Here is a 26806-nt window from a genome sequence, read left to right as displayed (position 1 = left end):
AGTATTTCTTCCTTATGTAGTTTAATACTGATGAGGGAAGTTTTTGAAAGGACACAAGGCACGTTTTGATACAGGAGTAACCTTCCTGTTCGATTTTCATCTTGTACCTAAAAACGACTTTACAAATCTGTGAGGTTATTTGAAACATCACTTACAAAATACTGAATGCATATTGGCCTTATTATTGTAGTTTTTAATTTAATTTTTTTGAACCTAAACAGAGAAAATTGACTTGAAGAAAACTATTTAACAATTGGGAAATTTATTTTGTGATTTATCTACTGCAGTTATAAGAAGCAGCAGAAACAGTATTGTTAGTGGAAGATTAATTCTGAGCACTGTTAATTCCTGCTGTTGTTTATGGTAATTGTTATTTGGAGTTTTGCCTCTAAAAAGAAAGATTATTTTGTTTGTTAACAAAATGTGGGAGAAGTCCAGATGAGAAAGCAGGTACTAGATGGCACAACATGAAAAAAGGGAAAAAGGGTCAGATAAAACATTGTAAGGAAGAATGAGCTTTCTGTAACATAATTATGGCTTTTCCTTGTAAATGGAAATTTGTGAAACAGGTCCATAAGATGGCTGGGGAATTCAGTGGACTGATCAAGTTAAGCTTAGTAATACTAGTACAAATATGGAAGAAGTAATAAATTCCAATATTGGGTGTGTTACTAAGGAAAATACCATTTCTATTAATGATTGAAACAGAACTTGGCAGTGGTAGCTCAGAACATAATGCCTTTTATACTTGTGGAAAACATGACACCTCAATTCAGTGTCCAACAACAATGTGCCAAATATAAGAAGGGATTTTCATTTGGCATTTTAAGTACTCATTCCCGCTTCTAAGAATGGTATGAGGAAAGCAGTTCCTATTCTGGCTGGATGAGAAAATGTCTATAAATGAAATTTAGTAAAAAATTGTGTATTTTTTTCCTAACTAATATAGTTTACAGTGTAAACTCCTTTTAAATTGCCTTTTCTAGTTATGATTGACTTTTAAGCGGATTAAATTTTTTCAAAGAAAAATACCTATTGCCTCTTTTTCTCAAGATAAGCACAATTCACTACCTGTCTGTTGAAAATTTTAATATTTATTTCTAAGAACATTTCCACTTATCATTGTATTTTCTTCATTTGTATAGGTTTGTTTGAATTTAGTTTCCAGAAAACATTACAGGTTCTTACTCTAATAAATTACTGTGAGAGTCAGATAAGAGGTGCCTTATTGTTTCCACTTTCCTTTCAGAAATATGGTTTTGTATTATAGTGCTTAATATCTACTATGCTGTTCATTGAAGTCAGGGTGATCTGTGGATGCAGTGACATTTGGATCATACCCTTTTATCCTGATGGACAGCTGCCAACATTCTAAAATGTTTTTATTTTTTTCTAATCACCAAACAAGAAGCCAGGGTAGAATAGAAAAGCTTAGGATTACTTTGGGTAGAGGATTTTAAGTTATAATTCAAGACACTGTTTTTTTAATTTAGCAGGAAGTATAAAAGTTTAGAGTAGGACCGTTTCTTTGCTGCCATGATTCTTTACTTTAGGATTATAGTTCACTTAGAAATCTGGTTCTGTCATGCAGCTCCTCTGTTTGTATCATGTTGCAACTCAGCAATTTACTGAGCAATTACTCACACTAATGGAACAACTTGTGAGTGACTGCTGATGACTGTGAGTAATAGCATTAGGCTTTATAAAAGCAGATTAATTCTTAAAAAATCGGAGGAATTTAGATTCCCCTCTCTAAAACTGGCTAACAAATAAAGCCTGTCATGTCACATGATGCAGTACAATGAAATACATATCATAACTATTAGAAATTTTCTTTGTTGAAATTTTACCATTGCATTTTAATTAATTTAATTTTAGGTGTTCCAGGTCTTATGCATAAAAAATGCTAGATATTTGATTCGTATTACCTACTCTAAATACTGTTTTTTATATAGTGCTGAAGTCTTTGCATACTAGATGCTTTCATTCAGCCTCAGCAAAATGACACTGTCAAAGCTGGTATATATTAAATCTGTTTATTTATTAATGTGTACTTCAGTTATTTACTGATATGATTCTGGTTTTTTAAGGAAAGAACATTAGTCTGACATAAAATGAAATAACAGAAAAGAGCAGTTGTACTTAAGCAGCAGGAAAACATATCTTAGCAAAAACAGATTATGTGAGTTATGTGGTTTAGTACATAAATTTCAGGGTTTTATAATAATACTTTTGAAAATGTATTTTAAACATGTAAATAAATTAATTAGAAATGCAGAATTTGCAATGCAACAGACCTTTTAAGTGGAACAAGTACAATCCAGGATCTTGGAACCTGCTGTCCCACATGAATATCACCAGGCTAGCAAGAGTGGTAGTGAACTCAGTACTATGTACAGTATAAATAATCGTCATATTTTGAGCAGCAGGCATCATGACCAGCTGATATTTTCTTTCCTCGGGACCAGTTGTTCCCAAGAGTGCATGGCTGGAGCCATATGATCTTATCAACACATTTGAGAGCCCGACCCAAACACTGACAGAGATTTTGCTGCAGCAATGACTGTCATAGAAGAAAGTCGCCCTTTTGCACAGCAGTTATCCAATGTCTACTTTACTATACTTTCACTTTTTTGTTTTAAACTGTTTGTGAAGATCAGCCTTGCTATACTTAGTCATTTCTACATTGTGAAAGGAAACCGTAAGGAAGCAGCAAGGATAGCTGCTGAATTTTATGGAGTTCCTCAAGGACAAGGTATATTTGTACATACTTTGTTATCACTACTGTTTGGGGATTTTGTTTTTCAGGTAATTACTTATCTGCTAGCCTCATTTGCATTCAGTTTTTCAAATGATTTGTGTGAGTGGAGTTTTTTTTCTGTGCTTGTTGCTGTGTTTTTTATAGCAAAAATTATCTGTATGAATGTTGTTAGATTATGTGAGCTTTTTTTTGGGTTTTTTTAAAATTTTTTTTAAATGAATATTAAGTTCAGAATAAAACTGAAATATCATAGCCAGTTTTCTGTTAGGAGAGAGGCCTATATTTAAAATGGCTGTATATAAATAAGGTTGCCGAATACTTCCCAATTTGGGACTATTTTCCCAATTGCTCCTAATATTCCCCAGCTTACCATGCATAGTTGAAATTGTTCATGTTTGGCATATGATTATTTTGCACCACTCTAGTAAAACTGGTCCAAATATTTCTGAAAATTGTGTCTTGATTAGGGTAAAATTTTCATATAGTAATTTTTTTGAGGGATATAGTCCTCATATACCTTGAATAAGTTGTCTCTTGGCACATAGCAGGAACCTTAGTAACACTTTGTCAGGGTGAGCTTTTGGGCATGATTGTGGAAACCCTTCAAATTTCACTGGGTTGAAAACTCTTGTGGAAATTCCTTTTTCTGTTCACACATACAGAACTTTGGCAGAACTGTTGCCCCAAGCTCATCTGTAGTGAGGTACCATTTTCATTCAGTTCTTCTGCATTACAGAACACGCTTTCTTCTAAATTGTGGCATGGTGGTAGATGACTGAGTCCTGATTTTGCTCTACTCAGGATCCTTGCTACCTCACTTGTCTTTATTGTTTTTCTTTGTATTCTGGGATGGCATCAAGCTGAGTTAGGCAGTGGAACAGGAAGACTTGTCTTGCCTCTTACTGTTTTTACCACTCATCCCTAGGTACCACAAAGGTGAAGACATAGTCCAAGTTAAACATAAAGAGAGAAACTAGAATTGAGCCTGAAACAGTTTCAAACTCAAAAGATTTTGGCAGTCTTCAATGCTGGGACTAAAGCTAGACATTTTATGTAGGGTTGTTAAAATTTGCAATCCAGAAAGAAAGGCTTAAATCCTAAAGCAGGAATTAGCTTATTTTGCAGAAGATTTACTTGAGATGGATTTACATCATATGTTTTCTGTACAAGCTCTGAAACCCAGGGTTTTTACATCTGAGCCTGTTAATGACACTATTACTATGCGTGTGTGTTTGTGTGTGAGTGTATGTGCACATAAATATGTGTGGGAGGGTGTGGGTATGTATGGATATATTTACTACAGTAGGATAGGAAGAGCACAGACAGGAACACTTGCAGAGAATGGGGATGGCCTTTCTTGAAGTCAAGAATTTTTTGCCAGAAGCTGCTCCTTAGCTCTAAGGCAGCTCTTTATGGGAAGACCAACATATGAGCTGGGTGCAGAAGGAAAGAGACTTGGGAGGAACTGGAGGGAAAGGAATAACATGCATCAGGCTGGAGAGTAAAATAGTGTTTATGGTATTGCCTGTTGCTGAGCCCAGGAATCTGTAATTCAGTCATTTGTCAAAAGTTTAATCTCACACCTAAAGAAATTTTAAGCATTAAGTATTACTAAGCATTCTAGTAGCTGGCCAATGCAAAAGATGAAAATCTATCACTCTTGCAGGTTACTGTTTCAGTCAGGTAGCAGAGGTTTTTATTGATTTAAGGATCAAACATATGGTAGATTTTATAGTTTTCTGCTTGTTTTATTAAAAGAAAATGGTTAATGCAACTATTTTATGCTTACATTGTACTTTTTACAGCTCAACATCAGTGTGTCTTCATTTTTCGCTGTCCAGCTTGTAGTGCTTTGTTCTGGGTTTGTAACAGTTGTAAGCACATGTTCAGCTAGTGTTACAGAATCTGCTATTCATCCATTTGTTTGACTGTTTGACTAACAGCAGCAGTCCTTGCTCTTTGGGACGCAAATAATTGACCTCAGAACCATTATTTTATCTTTTCTGTAATTTAGTTCTATATCTGTGGAAATAGTCATGCTAGTGTCTGAACTCACAATGTGTTGTGGGATTTGATTTTTTGGTGTTGGTGAAACACAGAGATGCCTTAGCAGAATTCTTGTAATACATATAACAAAATATCCCATTAAAAGTGATATCTAAAAGATGTACAGTAAATAACATGAAGCATGAAACTGCTTGAAACATTACAGTGTAAAACTAAATACTGAGTATCCTTCTAATTAATGATCCATTCTGTGTTTTTTCTCAAGTAGCAGAGAAACCTTGGCAGAACAAACACAGCACAAAGAACCACCAAGATAGATAATTAGCCTAGCATCTATCATTAGCTTATTGAAGTTTATAGTGTTTCAATAAGTAATTCAAATTAGAGGAAATATTTCTCTTTATTTTCTAATTCTAACCTGATTACATACTCTCAAAATTCTGTTAGGAATGGTATTTTAGGTTTGCTTTTGATAACAAAAGATTACTTATTGGTGTTATAATGGCTTGGCTGGGACAGAGTGCTGTAATTTTGAAGAAAAAAGAACCTTTGGAAATAATGTGCTACTAGGTACAAGCATTATTTCATACTTTCTAAAGTGACTCCTTGAGTTAAAATAAGTGTTTCTTTTATGAAGTCTGTGTATTGAGGGTGTTTCAGATACAGAGAGGTAGTTTTTGGTGGAACTCCTTTTGTAAAATTGAAGGTATAGAGGTCAGTTCAGGAACTGAGGCCCAGGGATCATGCATTTCAAGGCTGACTTGCTTTATTGTGTCACTTTTTCTTTATTAAATATAAGGAGACAGCTTTGCCTATGTCATCTGCTTTGTCTGGTGGTGTTACTAAATGTTGGTGATGAAATGGGTCATACTTTGTTGCTTAATATTTCAGGAATATTTTCAGTTTCAATAGTCAGCGTGGAGTGACTATTGAGTGACTAATGGAGTCACTCAATAGTCATTTATCCTTTAGATCTCAAGTGTATATGAATGGCTGGATAATGTCACAGTCATTAATTAGAAAGTATTATACTGTTTATGTGGTCATGAAATATAGGAACTGGATCAGTGTTTAGCATCAGCTAAGACCAAAAAAGTGCAAAGGTACCTTCAAAAGTAAATTGAATGCTCTAGGATCAAATATACATGAGTTATCTGGCAAATGTTTGGCTAACCTGTTTTTTAAATGCTTAGTAATTGTGATTTCTGCAGCATCCTTATGCAACCAACTGCAGGTTTTCTGTTCTTGTCACTAAACTGCTTCCCATTCCCCCAAGGGTGACCCAAATCTTTATTTTTGCTAACTAAATTCATGAAATATTATTGTTTCTCTCTGTTTATGAGAAGTAATCAATTTCAGGACTATTATCATGCATTTTCCTACTTCTGCTGGTTTTTTTCTTTTCTAGAATAAAGTAAAAATGATTTAACGTAATCTGTCCTCCTAAGTCTTATTTTCTAGCACCTGGAGTTACTGCAGTTGCTCTCCCTTGGACTAGTGCCAGCTCATATATAGTTTACAGACATCTTTACTGATGTCTCATTTCCCATGTTAAACGGAGTGCTCCAGCTGAGGCTTTATGAGTGTAACCAGGGGAACTATCAGTTGTATAAAAGTGGAGCAATTATGTCATGTGCCATGTATATGGCACCCTGTGTAATACCTCCTGGAATGATGCTGCCCCCTCAGCAGTAAAGTATTATGGATAGAGGCTGGAGCCTGTAAACCATATGTTAAAACAAAGTCACTGTATTGTGCATTTGCTTTTTCCTCTCTACATGTAGTACTTTGTACTGGGCTTCAGCCGATTTCATCCTGTCTTAGTATCAGACAATTTCTCTGTTTTACTTCTCTGTTTTGAATTGTTTCCCTGTGAGCAATTGCAGCATCTACAGTTTAGTGTCATCTACTGCCTGCATAAAAATAAATACATTATTCTATCATTCACAATATTAAAAGCCTGAATAGCACCAAATGCAGTACAGAAATTTGCAGTCTTTTACGTTTGCTTAAAGTGAAGACCTGTGTCTTAATACGCTATTAGAGTTGAATTTTTTTTTTTAGTGAAGTCAGTGGTATTAGTACCATAAAAAATTAAATGAAAAAGGGATCCATTGTATTATAAAGGTGCCATTTGCTGGTTATTTTTAACTTTGGCACTAATTTTGTAAACACTTACTCATATACACTTGCCCTGTTGATTTGAAAGGGACTGATTAGTTGTTTGGAGCCAAGTGCTTTCCAGTCAGGGACTAGAGCTGTGTTGGAAATGGGTTGTGGTGCCTAGTGTTTCTTTATTTATTGTGTTGAAATGAACATTTACATATTTGTTGCATTTGAAACTTTGCAAAAGTCAACATTTTATTAATTTATTTCTTAATGGGTAAAGACGTAACAAGTATATATTTGCTCCATTTTAAATTTCTGTGCCCTACAAAGCAATACACAAGAATAAACTAACTTGAAAATTAACTTTGGGCATATTTAGCTCCTTAGAAAACTATGTGTAATGACAGTGATCTGCACAGTAACATTTCTTCTCGCATGGTATTTCCAGATCTGTGAAGAGTTAATAAATCAGGCTTTTGTACAGCTGTTGCTGGATGAACACTGGAGGGTCAAAAGCTGCTTTTAGACTCTTCGTACTATACCAACTAACAAGTCATATAATGAAAGTGCTCTGAGTATAGGAGCACTGGGTTGGAGCTTCAGATGCATTTTATGGTTTAGTTGCTTTAGGATGAGGTAGTAGATCTGTGGTATGAGATTATTTCAAATTTTGTGGATCAAATCTAAAGAGTTAATCAATTATCAGATCATTTGGGTCTATAAGATATAAATTCTGCCAAAAAATACTGGTAAGATCTCGGTTTGTATGAAAGAGCCTATACTTTGTTACTAAAGATAACTTTATGGAAGGAGGCATAGTTCCCACTCATAAACATTTTTATAAGGCAGAAGGTGTCTATTTTATCAAAAGTAAACCTGATCCTCAGTAATTGTCAAAATTATCTACAAGCAGAAAGTGATGGAGAGGAACCTTCTTATGGAAAAAAAAATTTGCAGAGGTTAACATAGCATAAACAACATTTTTTAATTATGTCACCTCTTTTCACAAAAATTTGTATCAAATTTCACTTTATCCATAAGTGTATGAGTTAAAGTTGCTTGAAAGCAGGAATTGTGTTTGTGGTGTGCTTCTTAAAATACATTCTGGTTTTGCACAACAGGAGACGTGAATATGCCCTGGTTTCTTCTAAGGTTAAGAAAGTCTACTCTTGAATGACTGTAGCAAATTCTAAGCTACCCAACTTTGCTGTATTTGCCTTGGTCAGACATGGTAGGAAAGCTCAGTACACTAGTTAGGCTAAATTAAGCCAACGACAGGATTGTGGTAGTTTTGTCTACTGGAGTCTCCATTTTCTTTCAGAGACTGGTAAATACTATGAAGTTTTCGGTTTCCTTTTTTTCTTGTACACTGAGAACTACTTGGGTAGTCCCAAGAAACTGGTCCTTAAAATACAGCTCATAAATAGGCAATAATGCTGTGTTTCACTGTTAGAGATCTACTGTTTGGAAGGCTTGTAGTGAATGATTAGAGCAAAGTTTTCATATTTATTTTATCCTAAGAAGTTGCAATTGATAATGCCACTCAGCAACAGTTGTTAGGTAGGGAAGATAGGCATGAGGCATTTTCTCAGCTTGCATTCCACAGAGATCACAGTTCTATTAATAAAAGCCATACAAGACCTCTCTTAGCTTCCTGGATACAATGGAGATTCATTTAGCAATGATAGGAATATTGTATGGCATACCTATTCACCATACCACTTGGTGTAAGGCACCACATTTAGCATTTGTTTTTCATTTGCAGCACGTAAGCTAATGGTGTAAAAATGCTTAAGATAGTGTGAATATTTTTTTTTGAAATTTTAGAAGGAGGGGCTTTTTTTGATGGAGCTCATCACTTTCTTTTGTATGCCAAATAACTTTGCCTAGTATGACAAATGGCTGCCAAAGAAGAGTCATACTGAAAAATAACACCAAAATGGCACCTTCTTTGAAAGAAGAAAATGACACCACATATTAGATAAATACCAGAACATTCTTTTTTGAAGAAAATATTCTACCTTAAAGAGGTTTTGCTCAGAGTTATATGATGCAACTAAATTGGCATGGCCAGAGTCCTGACTTATTTGCAGCATCAAAAAGCAAGAACATCTCTTGGCAAGCGTGTTACTTTTAATTCAAATTTTTCATGTTTTTATATCCCTCATCTGAAAGAAAATTTCTGAGACCACAGAAATATCTAGTGAATATGTATGCTGGAGCCTGTTTGTATGCTTGCTTCTCTAGAAGAAACTGATATAGCCTGTCATGTGGATTTGTTTGTGGGGCTTTTTTACTCTTCTGTGTATGTGAGGACCTCCTTGAGGTCCACCAGCTGCATTTTTTGGTTGGTTTCATTCAGGTGTGCCTCCTTGAAATTTATTTTCTTTCTGAATATGGACCTTAACTTGTTGCCAACCTAGGTCCTATTCACTTGCTTGGAGTGTACACTCTAAACTCACATGGAAATGCCCTTCACCAATTGATTTCTGTATTTTTTCTGTGTGAAATGAAGAGTAAGCTTATGAAAGAAAAAAAGCACTAAGTGAACATTATGAACTCTGATGTATCTTAAAACCTGGGGTTTTAAAAGTGCATAGCAGTAAGACTGAAAGGCAGTCCTGGAGCAATCTGTCTGCAAGGCTTTAAAGAGAACTGGTGTTAAAGAAAATATGCAGAAAACTGCAGTATTGGCTTGGGGCAAGCTCAGTTGTACCATCTGCACTGATCTTTCTTGCATTGGTAGGGCATAAGGCAACAGGGGAAGACCAAAATAGCAAAGCTCCCTGAAGGTGATGTTCCTTCCTTCAGCCACTGGATTCTTATGGCCAGGGTTTTGCTACTCACATTCCTCTCTTGTAGGGGATGTTCTCAAACACTCGCAATGCAGGCAAACAGCGAGTGAACTTCTGCCAGTTAGATGGTGCTGGCTCGGGGGGAATTGCATAGCGTGCCTAAGTGCTGAGTTCTGCTCAGGACTGCAGCAGTGCTGTCTGGCTGGCCATAAATCCTTTGTGGCATGCTGCATCTGTTGCACTAGTGGATGTTACTTTCTGCCATCTCTGGAGTCTTTCTGGCCATAGATATGCTCTCTCTCTCTTCGTGGCTGTTCTTTCACCATAATTGAAGATTCTCTCTGGGGTGCCCTTTACCACTCCTATGCTGACTACTGATTTCATGCCTGTGTCTGTCTTTCTGTCAATATCTGAAGCTCAGACCTGCTTGGTAACTGATTTGCTTAGGTTCCACCCCATGACTTCTGTGATTTATTTTCATTTACATATTAGCAAGTATTTTATGTTATTGCTGCCTTGTCTGCCTGAAGAATCTGACAGGTGCACATTGCAAACAAGCCAAGAAATATAATAAATATGGCATTGTTCTGTATTTGACTTCTGGAAGGGCTGAGGCAAAGCCTTTGTCATATCAGAAGTTTAAATCTTTTTTCAAAGATTTATGATTCAGTTATGATTCCCAGCATCTGAGGACATAAGGTATAACAACTGTAGAAATCTCAGGAGAAGAGGTAGGGAAATTACTAGCCAGAGAGCCATGCTGTTGCTAACATCATCATCATCACCATCATCATCATCATCATTATCATCATCATCATCATCATCATCATCATCATCACCATCTTCTTCTTCTCCTACTACTACTACTGCTGCTACTACTACTACTACTACTGATTTGGATTTCCAGCTAAGAGACAGTGATGAGATTGTATTAAGAGTATGTAATAGAATTTTTTAGTGCTTATAATGGTGTAAAGAAATGTAATTTATGCTTAAGTAAGTAGTGATAATTAAAGCATTATCTGCCTATCAGCTGGTATTTGTCAAGAGGACTGGTTGGTGACCTGGATAATGCCTAAGCTTCTGGTTACCTGCTAATGACTTATATCACCATCATACTTGCCATGAAGTATGGCTTGATGCAAGAATCTAACAAACAAACAAAAAGTTGTTCCAGGCCTTTCCCTGTTCTCCTCCTAGAGCTTTATCCCTGTATTGATAATTAAAGCATTATCTGCCTATCAGCTGGTATTTGTCAAGAGGACTGGTTGGTGACCTGGATAATGCCTAAGCTTCTGGTTACCTGCTAATGACTTATATCACCATCATACTTGCCATGAAGTATGGCTTGATGCAAGAATCTATTTAACGAACAAATAAAAAGTTGTTCCAGGCCTTTCCCTGTTCGCCTCCTAGAGCTTTATCCCTGTACATTCATGGTGCATTTATGTTCCTTGGCATTGAGCTGGCACTGTAGAATGTAACAGTGGCCAACACTGTGCCTTGTAGGATGCTGTTTTTGTCAGAAAACACCGTTCCTCAATCCTTCCTAAAATTTGTTTCATCCTTGCATCTCCTACAGGGAGCAATGTTCAAGAATTCTTCTGGTTTGTTTTTGGCAATGTCAAATAACAGGCCACTGCTGGGGTACTGGCACTGAGCCACAGAGAGCCTGTCTGTCATTTCAGCTTCATGGCTGCAGGGTGTGGATCACATGAGCAGGAAGAATCAGTTTCTAGTCCTGTTCCAGAATTTAGTGTGGCACGTTCCATGCAGTCACTGTGACCCCATAATAATCCTGGTCATGAAAACGAGTAACCTGCAAGTACAGAACAGTTTGGGAAGTAAGGTGGGTCATCGGTTTGGTGTTTTGAGATGGTTGCACACAAAATACTGATCTGTGACATTTGAAAACGGTGCAATTTTGTGCAATTTTTCCTAAGGTAAATTATTGTTGTAGGAGTTTGGACCTGTATTGCATTGGACTGCATCATGTGCTGAAAGGTCAAAGAGGTTTTGGGTATTGTTGGTTTTATTAACACTTTTTTGTGTGTTACCACAATTGCATCTCTGTTGCCTTAAAAATAGAATGAGTTCCCTGCTGAAAGGGAGGAACAAAAATTTACTTCTATTTTCATTCCCACCTGTTAAGAACTGTTGCCCCTTTAAACTCAGACCTATGTGCTGACCTGGAAATGTTGAAACTTTACTTATATTTTCTTTTACAAAAAACTGGAATAAAAAGATTTTGAGACTTTCCTTCAACACTTCTTCCTCTGGGTTATAAATTTGAACAGAACTAATTATTAATGAAATTTAACATAGTGTTTTATTTAAAGCTTGTATGCTAATTTAGGCCAGAATTCCAAACCCATCAGTTGCCTTACTCTCAGACTGTAGCATCTGCCCCTTCCCCTGGTTGCTTTTTTGAGGGTAATTGCATTGTTTCCATGTAATGTAAATGCTGTCCCTAACTGCTTGTTTTCCAAGTCAGGAAAAATAATGGTCAACTGTATTTTTCACATGCTTGGACATCTACTTAGACTTGTGTTAAAGGTTTTCTGGCAGACTTTGGAAGGCTTTCAATGTCTTCTATAGAGAAAAATCTGAAGAACATAATCTCAGGACTAAGCCTAAGTGCTTTTGTAGTTTTGAATGTTAATAGTTTTATTGCCTAATGTTGGTAGGAAGTTGAAGGATTTGATTTTTATTTTGTAGCTAATGTAGTCCAGGGATAGACGGTTGATGTGAGAAAGGTCACATAGCAATTCCGTGCCATAGGTGGAAGTCAAGTAGAGTAGCACAGTCTTCAGCCTTACTCCATGGATTTAACCATGTTCATTCCCTCATCTCAAGTATATTTTTAACATCATTTCAGATGATTTTTGATGCTGGGTTGGCTGCTTTTTTTTTTTTTTAATCTTGTATTTGTGAACTGTTTTAATAAGATTTTTTTAATGTTTTTTGGAAGTTAAATGGTTGGGCCTAGCAGAATTTAGTGAAAAGTTCCTTCTAGAGTCCTGAAGCTTTGCCTTCTTTAAGGCACAAGAATGCATATTTTTTAAATGTCCTCTAGAGTATTCAAAGTCACTCAATGAGTGACAACCATCTATGGAATATCACTGTGTAATGGAGATACTTTTCCTATAAACCATGCTTTGGAGATGGGGGGTTTTGGGACTGCTCTAACTGAATGGGGAGCTCCTTGCTTCCTGTGCAAAGGACCAGGTGATGCTGGCTCCTGTGGGCTCTGCCTCTTTGAAGCCATGACAGCTGTCTGTGTACCTGCTGGTGTCCTTGCACCTGCCAGTCACACCTCCCAGACAAGTAAGAGAGAACAGAGGCTGGAATCAATGTGGGAATCATTTGTATGAAATCCTTCCAGGTTTGTACCACTCCTGTAGAAAGATGCAGATTCATTCTCAGCTGACAGCCTCACCCACAAAACTCCTACAAAAAATGTAGATTTTTTTCTTGCCAGACCACTGTCAATTCCTGCTCTGCAGTCCCAGATGCTTTGCTTGATCCTGGTCCTCACCACCTTCTCCTGAGAGTCCTGGAATTCCATTCCAAATGGAAATTTAAAACTGAGATGAGCCTCAGAGCCATGGCAAGTACAAAAACTGTCAGGAGAATAATGCTGGTATCTTCCTGCATAGGCACATGTATACACATCCCTACTATGCTCTCCTGTTAATACCTCTTCCAATATTTATTTACTTGGAAGAAAGCATAATTCTAGTATTGAAGTGATATATTTATAATGTCCCATTTATAATGAGCCCTTTTGTGAAAGCTCTGTTTCAGATTTACATGCAGAGATTGAATATGTTGAAGTGTTTATTTTAGTCTGGGAGATATTCTGATTCATTCAGCTAGATAAAACCCGAGGAAAGCAGTTGTCTGAAAGCACCCTAATGTCTGCGAGAGTTCTATTTGGTTCTGTCTTGTGAGAAGAGCAGTAGCCCACCTGCTTCTGTTCTGTAAAGGGTATAGCACTATTCCAAGTGAGACAGCTCTCATGCGCTGCAATTTCAGGGTGAGATTTGCAGCTGCTCCTTCTTCTTCCCCTCACCCTACCTACCTATAATCTTGCCTCTGATTTTCTCCTAAAGAAAACTAAGAGGGATATAGAAAATTTCTTTAAATATATGTGCATTATTTCAGAGTTTTAGGGCTTAAGTTTTGTCAGGTACCTGAAAAGAGTAGTATTAGTGAAATTCACTAATGTTGATTTGCTTGTTAAAAATTTACAAGTGGCTACTTTATATATCTGTAGAAGAGCATAATGAGGAAATACTACAAGGAAATGCCAGGGAGGTAAAGGCAACATTTTAACATGCTATTATTACAGAGAAGTCACTGTCTTTTACTGTGATGCAGTTTTATCATAGATTGCTTCTCTCTGCAGATTTCTGTTCTATACTATCAGCCTGATACATAGTAATGAACAAAAAATTCTAGCACTCTTTGGTTGGTTTTGTTACTATTTTTAAAAACATTGATCAGTGCTTCTTCTGACAAGACTACAGCCTTACTTTCATAATGGGGTCAGACATTTAAAATAATTTTTTTTAGTCAAAACATGCTTTTATTCAGGATTTAGTTTCTGTTGACATTTGTAGGATATCTTGCCCCCTATTTGAAAAAAAAAACAAAAAACAAAAAACAAAACAAACCAAGAAACAAACCATAGAAAACCAGGAGTGTTTCATAGTTTCATGGGTTCTCCTGAATGCTAAAATCACTCTTTACTGCACATTACATATGAGTAAAACCTGATGCAGTAATAATTGTTGTTACTATTATTAAAAGAATTTCCATTCTGATAAAATAATTTTGGTTTTCTGTTTTAGGCTGCTTGGTATTCAAGCAGCAAAACATTTGAATGCTTATGCTTTAAGAATCAGGGAGTTTTTGTATTAAATTATTAAAAAATTAGCACCTTCTTTCCATTTAAATCATGTAAATAGTTAAGACTCATGCTGTAGCTAAGCTGATTCTTTCTCTGTTTTAAAAATAGAAAATGCTGGAGCAGTCCTTCCCTTCCCCCACTCTGTAGTCACTAGTCCAAGCTAGTAAATGTTACTGAATGGATTTCAGTGTTGTAGCCATTCTACAGTAAGTACAGCAAGATCCTTTGTGAAAAAGCGAAAGGAGGAGAAAAGGTAGCAGAGATCATTTGTGGCTGTTCGTCAGAGCAGAGTACCTGCACCAATGACAGACAGGCTTTCCTGGAGAAACAGATCATGACAACAAACACTGCTGTTCAGAGGAGCCAGAATCTCCCCAAAAGACGCCTAGAAAGTGTAGGGGAGTGCCCTGCAAAACGGAAAGCTAGCTGGGGTATTCTGACCAGCCAAGGTTAGTATAGCAGCCATTTCACAAACCGGTACTGAAATATGCTAAGCTGACCCAATTTATGATGGTCTAGCTATAAAACTGATTTTTGGTTTTGGTTTTTTGGTTTTTCTTTCCTAGCTGTAATGAAAATGCATGCTTTTGTTAGTGGGACTTTATTGTCTTGCATGGGTTAACACAAGGGTACTGAGGCTATTTTCGTTCTTTCTGCTCTGTTATCAGCTGATCTAAAATACCATTTCTTGTTTATCTGTCCTGTTTGTTTTATGCAAGTGTTTAAGGCTTGACTTACCCTGACTTTTGCTGTCCTGTCACGAGGTAACTGGATACTAAAGGTTAATTGTTTACTATGGGGAACCCAGGAATGAAAGGAGGGGGAGGAGTAAACTTTACATATAACTTTATTTGTAAGGAGTCTACAATAGATAGCTGAAATAGGAGGCAATAGAGAAACACAGGTGACAGAATTATTCTCCTGTGCAAAGATACTAAGGACAAAATATAAATGTAAAGGCTTTGCATAGAGAAGTACTTAGGAGGCATTTAAGTTGCTGAACACTGACATTTTCAACAGTGAGAAATAAACTCTCTTAGAAGTATTTAGGACTCCTGCTGCCTGTGCGATATTTTCATGTAATTTTTTTTTCCATAGTCCAAGTGTGTAAAAGGGAGCCTTGAATAATTGCAAGAATCTTAAGAGGAATTTTTTTTGAAAGTGATCATAATTCCATTTAATATTGATGGTATCATAAGGTTTAGAGTGAAACAAAAAAGAAATTAAGGAAGCCAAGCTTGAAATTCATGATCATATGATACAAAATTTAAAAAATAGAAATGTTAAAATCATCAATGAAAGTAGTAGACAGCAGTGAGTTCATATGTTTTACATAAAGGAACTGTGAATTTACTATGTAAAATATAGCTATATGTTAGCTATATTCTTAAAATATATTCTTATTCTTAAAATACCTTTGATGATTTCCAGTAATGACAGTTTCAGAACTAAGCAATATTCAAGAATATAAGCACCAGTTTCCTTATCTTTCAAGTAACCATTTGAGTGCAATGATGCTGTGTGATTGCATTTATTCATCAGTTTTAATATGCAGAGCATATTTTGCCCTCATGTTTTTCACTGTTTGGGCTAAGATTTCCTGACCTAAAGAAACTGTTATTTATGGTCATTTTAGCTGGTTAGGTCAGTATTTTCCAAAAAAACCTTGGACAGTATCCCTCAGCTGAAAAGAAATTTCACAAGAGTTTATCAGTGTTAATACTAGCCACTCCATTATATGGTTGAAGGTTAGGCTCTCTTGCTACTCTTACAAAGATATAGCCACAATTATTCTAGTTTTGCAATTCTCAGAATCTAAGTAAAATATGTAAACTAAAATTTTCTGTAGAATCCATCTTAACAGGGTCTCGCTCGTAGAGCCTCTTTGTGATTGCCATGCTGGGAATATACATTTATTGATAGACATCCTGAAGTACTGAGAGACTTCTGTTGCAATTAAGGCTTCTGATTGTTGCAGTGCACTTGAATAACAAGTATATCTTTTATCAAGTCTGAAGGATGCTTTTTTCCCTTCCTCTCTGTTTCATCCATGCAGGTATCCAAACCTGACTTGTCTCTACAGGCACCCTTGCAGAGCAAAGGGAGAGAAAGTCATGCTGCAATGCAGTCTGTAATTAAATAGGCAGATTGGAAAATGGACTGAAAGTGATGCAGAGGGTGGAATATAACGTAAGATTGGGTAGAAGGGTGAAAGGATAGAGTCAAAATGGGAAAAGGCCTTCAGTCTAGTGGCTTGAGGGGCTACAACTCCAAAATCTCATGGATGTGACAAAAATTACACACTGGGCCCAGATTTGCTGCACAATTGCTTGCTGTTTATAGGCTTGGGATTAGGCCCTGGGCTGCATTCACTCTCAGGCAGGCTGGGAAAATACAGACAATCCTCAGCACAGTTTGGGAAAAATGTTTTGTACTGTGGATTAAGGCTGAGCCTATGAGGAGCAAAATTATCTCAGACTTTAATCTTCAGAGTCTGAACTCAGCTCAGAATGTCCATATGCTTTTTCTGTCACCTTCTAGTTGGGAAGGGGACTGAAAAACCCTTACTTTGTTTTAATGACATGTCCAAGGAAATAATAACTGCCAAAGAATATGACCATCTGCTCCTCCTACTCAAGCCATATCTGATGAGGATCTAATAGTTTACTGAATTTGGAGATTTTTGTGATTTTACATCTTGGCATTCTAGCTAGGACACACAGACTTTACAAGCTAGTTTTGGTTAGAAAAATATCCAGACAGTTGTTGATGCTTCAAGAAGATGGAAAAAACAACCTGTGCATGAGCAATGGCCGTGGAGCTGTGGCTGTGCTTTCATGTGACACGAGAAGGGCCTGACACACTCCTTCCCACACGTGCATGGCTGAGCGCAGAGCCAGCAGCGACCGCTGCTGCTCCCAGCATTGCCACTGCCATCATCTTCACATAGCATAGTGTTGCTTCTCTTGGGAACCAAGCAAACTGTGTTTGGAAATTGCTGTGTGTTATTCTAGGCTTTTTTGTAGAGTTCAGTGGCTCGTGTTTCTGTGGGAAAAGTATGCAAAAATGCAATGCCAAACACTCAAAATGTTACCTGTGCCACCCTGATTTGACCATTCTCAGTGCATTATACCCCAGTATTTGACAGCACAGTCAGATGCTGTGCTCTTCCACAAAGCCCCAGCCTCCTGAACTGTGCAGCATGAATGATGTTCTGAGAATGCATTAGTTTTATACTCAGAAAAAACATACCCTCTGTTCTACTGTTTGATGCAAAGGTTAAAAAGCATGCAGTGAATGGTTGGGAGACAGGGTTAGTGTTTTAATGCCCCTAGAAGTAAATTCTTGTCTTTGCTTTGGAACCTATGTGTTTTAAGACCAGTCATCTAATGTAAAAGCTTTTTGGCTGATAATGATTATTATTATCTAAAGCTGAAATATCAGAAGCTCAGAGCTCTCATAACCATAATTAAACTGTGCTTTTAGTGTGCACTCTGTTTAAGAACTCAGAAAAAAATAAGCTGTTAGAATGATTTTATAATTCAGGCATCAAAACTCTGTCTTTTAGTTCCTTCGTTATAAAATAGTATGAATGGATAATGTTCTGATATAGGTTCAGCAGGGGAGTTGAAGCATTCTTTTATTATTGGGACAATACCATGAAAAAGGCAGTATAAAATTAACAATGTTACAGTGAGTTTATAGTTTGGATGACATGTCTTAAAGAGATCTTGCTAGTCATGGAGACAAAAAAAATTCTGAATACTAACTCATTCACTGAATGCAACACTGGCATGGCAAAACTAATGTGTAGTTATGTGGTGAGGGTGCATTAGAGACAGAACTGTGTGGGAAAGCTTTGTATGGCTTTTAGGAGTAGGGAATTGTTAGTATTTACACTTGGAATGAAGCCCCCAGTTTGTAGATTTAAAGTCTACATTATGATAAACATTGGAAAGTATACTGGTTTGAATCAATCAAGTTTTCATTGTTTGTATGCATATATATATACATATATATATACACACGAAGAGTTATATAGTTATATAATTTTCATATTATTTGAAACATTGAAATGACATATGTAAATGCCACTTGAATGACATCTTCTCATTCAGACTTATTTTAATAATCACTAGCCTAAATTCTGATTCTCTTGGAGTTCTTCAGTGTTGACTGTTTAAACTTCATTTATTAAAAAAAAAGTGACTTCTAATCATGGTAGTTAAGCATCATAGATATCTATGTCTTGAAGTTTAAATCCTTTGTTGAAGATTTTTTCAATGATTTTCAACATCAAGTATCAATTAAGTGGTTGACATGCTTCTTTATTCTACAAGGGATTTAGACAAATGAGTAATTTCAGTGCCACAAAAAAAATCTTTTTGAACCTAATTAGACACGTTCAACAACTGGAGTAGAGTGATTCTGTTGATCTTGGCACTCTGATATTGCAGGGTTTTTCTCTTTAGTTATTGATCCTGTCTATTGCTTCAGTTGCCAGAAGCTGAAGCACTCAGATGCGTCTTACGAAGTAAAAGGTAACAGTATTTAATACATAGCTTTTGTTGGTTTTGCAGAAATAAATACTAGCTACAACGCTTTCCAAATACTCTGCGTTTCTCACCTCCCAGTAATGAGCTGTGTCAGGCTTTTATTTTCAGTTCTTCTTTGATAATAGTGCTTGGTCTGACGGCTGGGACTCCATCTATTTAGCCATAGAGCAGTAATTTTTTAAAGTGCTGAGCCCTGGGAGAAATAATCTCCCAAGGAAGCCAGTGAGAAGAACTTCATTCATTACAGTTCTCCTTTTGAAAGTCTAATGTACTTTCATGTACTTTAATGTACTTTTTATACTGAGTTGGAGGGTTGTTGTTTTGTTGGTTTTTTGGTTTTGTTTTTTTTGGAGACTACACAAACTTTTAGAAATAAATACAAAAGGAATGACATGACTGGAGGTAAAGACTATTGTGAAAATATTTTTATTTAGTATTTTACTACTATTATTATAATTTCAGGAATGACTTATAGATAATTGCAGGTAAAGGATGTAAAGGAGTGAGGTCTCTAGGGAAATGTGAGGAAGAGAACGTTAATGACTTAGAAATGAATCAAAGTCAAGAATTGCAGATCCCTATTTTTGGGCATTTTCGCTGCTGAGAATAGCTATCAGTGCCCCAGTTCAAAAACCAAAGAATATTTTAGAACATAATTGAAGGAATAGTGAACTACTAAAAAACGGTTCAGGTACAGCTCAAACAGCATTTGAAACATGCTCAGAATATCTTTGCTTTTCTTTTCTAGATGTGTTATGAGTAAGTAGTGAAATAACATAGGGACATTTGGCAGTGCTTCCCTTAAAATCTATGTATTGATACTGATTTTTGAGGACACAAAATTGTATGTCTTTGCATGAGGTTAAAAAAGGGGGAGTTTTTCTGCATTTATTCATTTCAAGACTTTCTTGATTTCACTGTGAGTTTCTCTTCTGAAATTCCAGTTAATCTCTCACAGAAAGCCAATGCACAGATACTGGCACTTTGAGAAGTTGTTACATTAAAAAAAAAAAAAGTGAAAAACTGACAAAACAGGCAGCAGTCCTTTACCATAAGAAACTGACAACTTGTACACACTCATATATTCAAAGCTGTGTTTACTGAAGGCTGAAAGTTCATGTTACAGGGAGCTGCTGATCTTCCAAACATAGCCAGGGTGTTTTAGGAACAGGTCCAACTAGCAAGAGCAGATTTTTTTTATTATTATTATTTTAATTTTTTTTTATTTTCCAGATTGAAAGAAATGAGTAGGATTTATAATTGCAATTGGCTGGAAGTGCCATGGGGAGATGGAGATTTAGGTATTGTATAATAATTTGTAATTTTTTTTAACTTCGCCTGTTAATGGAGTGAATATATTTATTCTTTCTTGTTAATGCTTACAAAGCAATGATGCTTTGTAATAGTTTACCCTTCTGGTAAACTATACATCAGAGAACTTGGAACTCATGTGGCTTCTGTATATAGTTAGAGATATTTTGTATTCAGCATTGTCAGAGACTGTGGGGAATTTATGCATTAGCAGTTTTGGAATAGACTATGCTACTACTGCTATTACAAACACAATGAATGAAAGTGTTTATATATTTGCTAATGACTTCTAAGTGAGAGACACTGTAATTTGTAGATTACCAGAAGGCAGTAATCTAGGCAAAGAATTTAAGAACACCTTTGATGTTTATTTATGGTAAATATTTATCTTGAACATATTCTTGTCCCAGTGGTATTTAATGATGAATTACTATGTATGTCAAGAAGTCAGTTGGAATGTGAATTTTCTTTTTCCAAAGTTGGTTGGCACAAAATAGTTCTGCAACATTTTGCTTTTAGATTTTATTTATAGTAGAGACGATACAAGCATTTTTTTATTTTATGGATTTATCAGAAACAGCTGGCTGCTGAATATCTCTCCCTGAAGACAGATGGGTCTAGGTGCAAACCTGAGCTTATAACAGGATATGGTATAATTTGATTATCAAATGTCACTGGAGTAATAAATAGACATTATTCTATTCTTCTGATCAATCCAAAATGGAAGGAGGTGAAGGAGATAAAGGTGGAAAATTGTTGCTTTCAGACCCTACCTGCATCTTTGTTGTGTTTATACATGGCTACAAAAATATCTGAAATGTAAGTCTATTGAATGAGCATAAAAGCCTTGTAACTCTTACGATTTTATCGGATGTTTTGCCATATAATCAGTTAATTTTTTTTTCCTTTCCATTGAGTAGGATAAGCTGTAGAGAAAGAGATGTTCTCATCTATAGAGACAGAGGGACAAAATTACCAAAAGCCACATCTAAATACAGATTTAAATTTGAGGAATTTTTTGCAGCAGCCAGCAGGAGAACTTAATGGATCTAATTTATTTGAATTAGAACAACTTGAGTGCTCATTCAAATACTACTACAGAGGAAAAAGACTGATTGAAATACTCATAGTGATTACACACATCCAAACCACAGTACAGTAAATCTATCTGAGCTTATTGGTATGAGAAAGAAAATACTGATGATTTGTCAAAATTGGGTCACTTGCAGGTTTCTGAGCTCAAGGTTTTTTTAATGTATACTAGCCCTTATAATCCTAATCACTTTGTATGGGGGTTTTTTAAAGTGTTTGGGGATTTTTTGGGGGGTTTTTTGTGTTTTTTGGTGGTGTTTTTGTTTTATTTTTTGTTTTGTGGGTTTGTTTTGTTTTTTCTTTTTTCCTTTTTTTAATTTGGACTATCAATAAGAATTTCAAAACATTACATTAAATAAACCTGAAGTAAAAAGTACAGGGAGTAATGTGTGTGCATGTATATGTACATGCACACACAGATGACCAGAGCTTTGTGCAAATAATTCTGACAGAGGATTGGAAACTGGTTCTTGACAATAGTCCATCTACTGCTATAGATGAAAGAGTTCAAGGATCTTCACACATACAGGATGCTCTGACATGACAGAAATCTTACTGAATTTTAAAATCAGGTTTATAAAACCTTACTGTCATATTTTTAAACTTCTGTGATCAGCTTTATGTAGCCTTGTGATAATTTAAATAATCATCTGTGCTTTTGCTTTGCCAAGTTTTTGATCTCAGTAGTATTCAGTAGTGCTGAGTCACAAAGTGCACTATGTTCTCTAAGATGCAGTTATACTTCTGTGTAAGTTTTAGTCTCATTCACTAACACCAGTAGGAGAATAGAGGTTTTAGCTACAATTTCCTATTGTGCACTATTTCATGTTTTTAACCAGGCCCTGATTTCTTTTCAGGTTAAATAGTCTTAATATTTTCATCATTCTTGATGTGATTTGAGGGGGTTGTTTATAGTAAACAGAAGTGTACTTTCTGAAACAGGCTAGTGGATGGAAGGGGTCAACAGGAAACAGAAACAGGGTCTATTTCTGGGGTGTAGTTATCTTAGAGCTTAGGCTGGTGACTGCCAGTGATTGAGCAACAGCCTTTGCGCTTCAGACTCGTTGCTTTGCCAGTAAATGCAGTGGCTGGCTCTGTAGGCTGTCCCTGTCCATGGCAGAGTCAAACCTGCACACCTGGAAGAGTCATCTGCCAGTGTTACCAATTCATCGTTCCAGGCTAATTCTCTCTTCAGGAATTTTAGGCAACTTGATATAACTCACACAAGTGACTGTATTAGTATTTTAAAATTCTATTGATTTTGTTCTTAGAGGAATAAATACTGATAATTCATAATACATTTTGAAGATGTTTCTTCCTTGCATAACCTCTTAAAACTGAATTTTCAAAATTCATGCCATAAATCAGGATCAGCTCTGCCTGCAGCCTTGGCTGGCTGGAAGGGACCTGTCAGTGTGCAGGCTTGCAGAGGAAAGGGCAGGTCCTTCAGCAGGAGCTTCAGGATGGCTCTGGAAGCTGGGCTGGGAGCTATGGAGGGTTATGTCTGTGAATGCAGGGTTGTTGTTGGTTACTATTTTTTTTCACTTTTCTCTTTTGAGGGTGGTAAATAAATTAGAATAAAGGCCAGACCTTTACCGTAAACATATCTAATTATTTTTAAGCCTATTAGTTTATGGAATGAGAATTTAGACTTTATATCTTATTTCTACTATAGTAACTTTTTACTGTGATTCTCACTATATTTCTCCCCTTGTACTTGTGTAGTAGCTTCAAATTAATCTCACCATACGTAGAGATACCCACATTCCCACATTGCTTTTCATATAAACCATCTTCTTTGTGACTTCTTCAGACAGCTTTACATCTGGTTTAAGTTCAAATAATGCCTGTATTCCAGCTGCAAAGTGTTATTATGTGTATTAAAAATTAAGAATGCAAAAATAGAAGTGGAATATGGTAAATAATGAATTTATCAAGTAGATTACTGATCTCAATATCTCAATATTTTGTTCTGTGGACCACATAATGATTTATTAGAGATCTTTACAATTAATCATAGAGCAACTTTTTACTGTTTAGAAACTGATCATTTGAGTCTCTAAAGAGGAAAAATTAATTTCATAGGATATTTGACTCCATTCTGTGCATCATATTTTCTGCTTTTCTCTGTGCATTCCAAACCCTTTCTAATCCATATGGCTTATTCAATAAATGTTGTTATTATATAGGTTCTTGGGCAGATCGCTCACCTCTGCATGAGGCAGCCAGTCAAGGACGTCTTCTTTCTCTGAAGACTTTACTGTCACAGGTGAAGGCTCTGGTTTTACATTTGCTTTCATTTTTAATGTTATTTATTTTCTCAGCATAGATTATCAATGCACATTATTCTGCTTTGTTTTGCTTTTTTTCACTTGGATTTTTCAGAGAAATACATATTTAGGAATTTTTCATATTATAAGATATAAGCTAGCATTTAAAATATTTCTTCTGTATGTTTTAACTCCTGTCCCCCCCCCCCCCCCCCAAAAAAAAAAAATCCAAAAAACTAAAAAAACAATCAAACCAAAATTGTGTCTAAATTTATATCAGTCTTCCCCTCTTGCATGGTATAAATCAATATAAAGCAGTTTCACTGTTTTATGCCTTTGGGTAAATAGAGCTAGTCAGGAAGATAGTAGTTAACAGGATGAATCACTGAAACATTCTGGGTTTTGCACTGTTGTAATTTAAAAAAACAATGCTAATATCAAAGGGAGAGATTGTAAATGCTAGATTTTAATATTACAATATCGTCCTATTAGCTGTTTCAATGTTGAAAAATTATACTGTAGAATACATTTGATGAAAGTAGGTAGATACAATTGTTAGTTCTTAAGAATCAAACAACATCTACTTCAAAAAATTAGAGAGCTTGATGATTTTATCAATCCAGTAAGTGTTTTCTTTGCTAAAATTCATAGCTTTGGAATTTCAGCCCTTAAGTCACAAGTTGGTAGAATCATAGGAGAGTTTAGACTTAGGTCCTTGTGGGGTTTTAAGGATGACCAAGATTGGAGATGCACCACCCTTTCTCTCATCTGTTTCAGGGTTTCACTGTCCCCCAGTTAAATTTTTTTTCCACATAGCTACTTGGAATTTGCCATGTTCTGACCTGGGTCTGTTGTCTTTTGCCCTGCCACTGTGCATCTAAACAGTCTGCATATTTTATGCCTATTTCCGATTAAAAATAAATTCTCACTGAGGATTAAGTTATTGCAAGTTGAGTTTTAAGCCTATTTAGAGTAAACTATTAATTTGAACAGTAATGTGAGGAAGCAACTCTTAATATGGGGTCTGTTGTCTTTTGCCCTGCCACTGTGCATCTAAACAGTCTGCATATTTTATGCCTATTTCTGATTAAAAATAAATTCTCACTGAGGATTAAGTTATTGCAAGTTGAGTTTTAAGCCTATTTAGAGTATTGTAAACTATTAATTTGAACAGTAATGTGAAGAAGCAACTCTTAATATGTTTTTTTATGATCTTCAAATACCATTCACATCTATTTTAGGGCTACAATGTAGACACACTAACAATTGACCAAGTAACTCCACTCCATGAAGCCTGCCTGGGAGACCATGTAGGATGTGCAAGAATCCTCCTTGAAGCAGGAGCGAATGTAAGGCTTTGGTTTTGTTTTCTTTTATATGAAGTCCAATTCTAATCTTGGCTTAACTGAGAAGGATATATTCATTGATTTTAATGTAATTGGTCTCTACTTACCCTATTGGCTGTGTTCATCTCATGTAATTACAGCTGCCATCTGAATGCTAGCCGATGAGAGTGATGGGCAGCCACTGGGACAGTAATGAGTTGGAGTGAATCTGTTAGCAGTATTCATTATGATATTTCTCTTTAAATATATGGAACATATAATTCTACTTTATTGGGATCCTCTTGCTTTGAGTGGCTTTCAGAAGACTGTTTTTTTAATCTTCAGAGTGTATGCTGTCACACTGTACTTGTGTGCTTTTAAAATTACGTGGAATGAGTAGAAAAAACCACAGTGTCTTTTCTGTACTCCTGGCATAGGCTGCCTCATCTTTTATCCCAAAATGAAAATGGTAGAATTTTCTAAGGTAGACCTTACAGATCACTTTCAGTGAAATGTCTGCTGACATCAGAGTTCAAGTGCATAGCTTCCCAGGTCTCTGATCTTTGAAATAAAAATATTTATTGTTCTTAAAATTCAGTTTTCAGAACCATGTGGAATACATCTATTTATTATAGAAAAAGAAAAAAAGATACATAGATATTTTGAAAGCAAATTTCTCCCTACTTCAGCTAGCACAAGGAGTCTAAATATACAAAACTATAAGAAAAATAATTATTTTTCCCACCTGGTTTATTTTTAGTATTTTTTATTGTTTTGGTGGCTTTGGGGGGTGCATAGAAGAAGATTGGGCAGAGAAGGAGCCTTCTCCTCATAGCTGTGTTCCTCCCTTTAGTATTATTAGGCCTCACAAAGTTGCCTACTTTGTCTCCTTACTCTCTCACACTGGAAATATTCAGTTAAAGAGTGAGGTTGGTATTAAAGCAGTGAGCCTATGCTATCAGCTTTGTCTCCATCTTGTGAAGTATCACTTGAACCTGGAGGCTAAAACAACAGAAGAAAATGGCAAATAATCCTCAACTCCTGCCAGAGCTGTGAGGAGAAGATCCCTTTATCCTGTTAGTATGCAAGGTGTAAATTTTCTGTATCATTGAAACAAGCTCAGTGCAATGACTTTTGAAAATTATTTACTGCCCAGATGTCAATATATACTCTTTAGTATTCCAGGTGTATTTATGCAACATACTTTAACAAGAATATTAGTAAACTAATTCCAACTGAGAAGCATGGTAAGAGGAAGACAGTTTCACAGAGTTAACTGTGAAACTTGTTATTTTAACTAGTATTTTTATTTTATTTGATGCAATTTCTAACTATTTCCTGTTTAAAAATCTACCTTGTTTTTAATTCTTTTTGTAAATAGATTTTATATATTCTAGGTAAATGCTACAACAATTGATGGAGTGACACCTTTATTTAATGCCTGTTCGAGAGGCAGTGCAGCATGTGCTGAGCTGCTGTTACAATATGGTGCCAAAGCTCAGTGGGAGTCCTGTCTGCCATCACCAACACATGAAGCAGCCAGCAGAGGTAGGAAATCAGCTCCTCAATAAACGTGGAGCAGCTGAGCAATGTCTCAGTAGGAGGGTTAAGAAATGTGTGTGGTTTTGTCCATGAGATAGCATACTGAAGTTGAGCAAACTGTCA

At 36.0% G+C, this 26806-nt stretch overlaps 1 protein-coding gene across 4 annotated transcripts in view; it reads left to right on the top strand.

Annotated features, from left to right (window-relative positions):
• The first annotated feature begins 2469 nt into the window (after nt 1–2469).
• ASB5 (ankyrin repeat and SOCS box containing 5) overlaps nt 2470–26806 on the top strand; it is a 28801-nt gene continuing 4464 nt past the window's right edge. The window contains exons 1-5 of one of the 4 annotated variants that reach the window (XM_039700209.1): nt 2645–2755; nt 20377–20444; nt 23736–23815; nt 25058–25165; nt 26539–26689. In XM_039700209.1, the coding sequence (XP_039556143.1) occupies nt 20387–20444; nt 23736–23815; nt 25058–25165; nt 26539–26689 (397 nt within the window). In that variant the 5' untranslated portion in view covers nt 2645–2755; nt 20377–20386. Of the gene's footprint in view, nt 2756–14761; nt 15037–20376; nt 20445–23735; nt 23816–25057; nt 25166–26538; nt 26690–26806 lie in introns of those variants that run through there. The other 3 variants (XM_039700210.1, XM_039700207.1, XM_039700208.1) reach the window with 3 other exon arrangements.

Source organism: Passer montanus, unplaced genomic scaffold (assembly GCF_014805655.1).
Source record: "Passer montanus isolate IOZ18808 unplaced genomic scaffold, ASM1480565v1 scaffold14, whole genome shotgun sequence".
NCBI lineage: Eukaryota > Metazoa > Chordata > Aves > Passeriformes > Passeridae > Passer > Passer montanus.
This window is presented reverse-complemented; position numbering and strand designations above follow the sequence as displayed.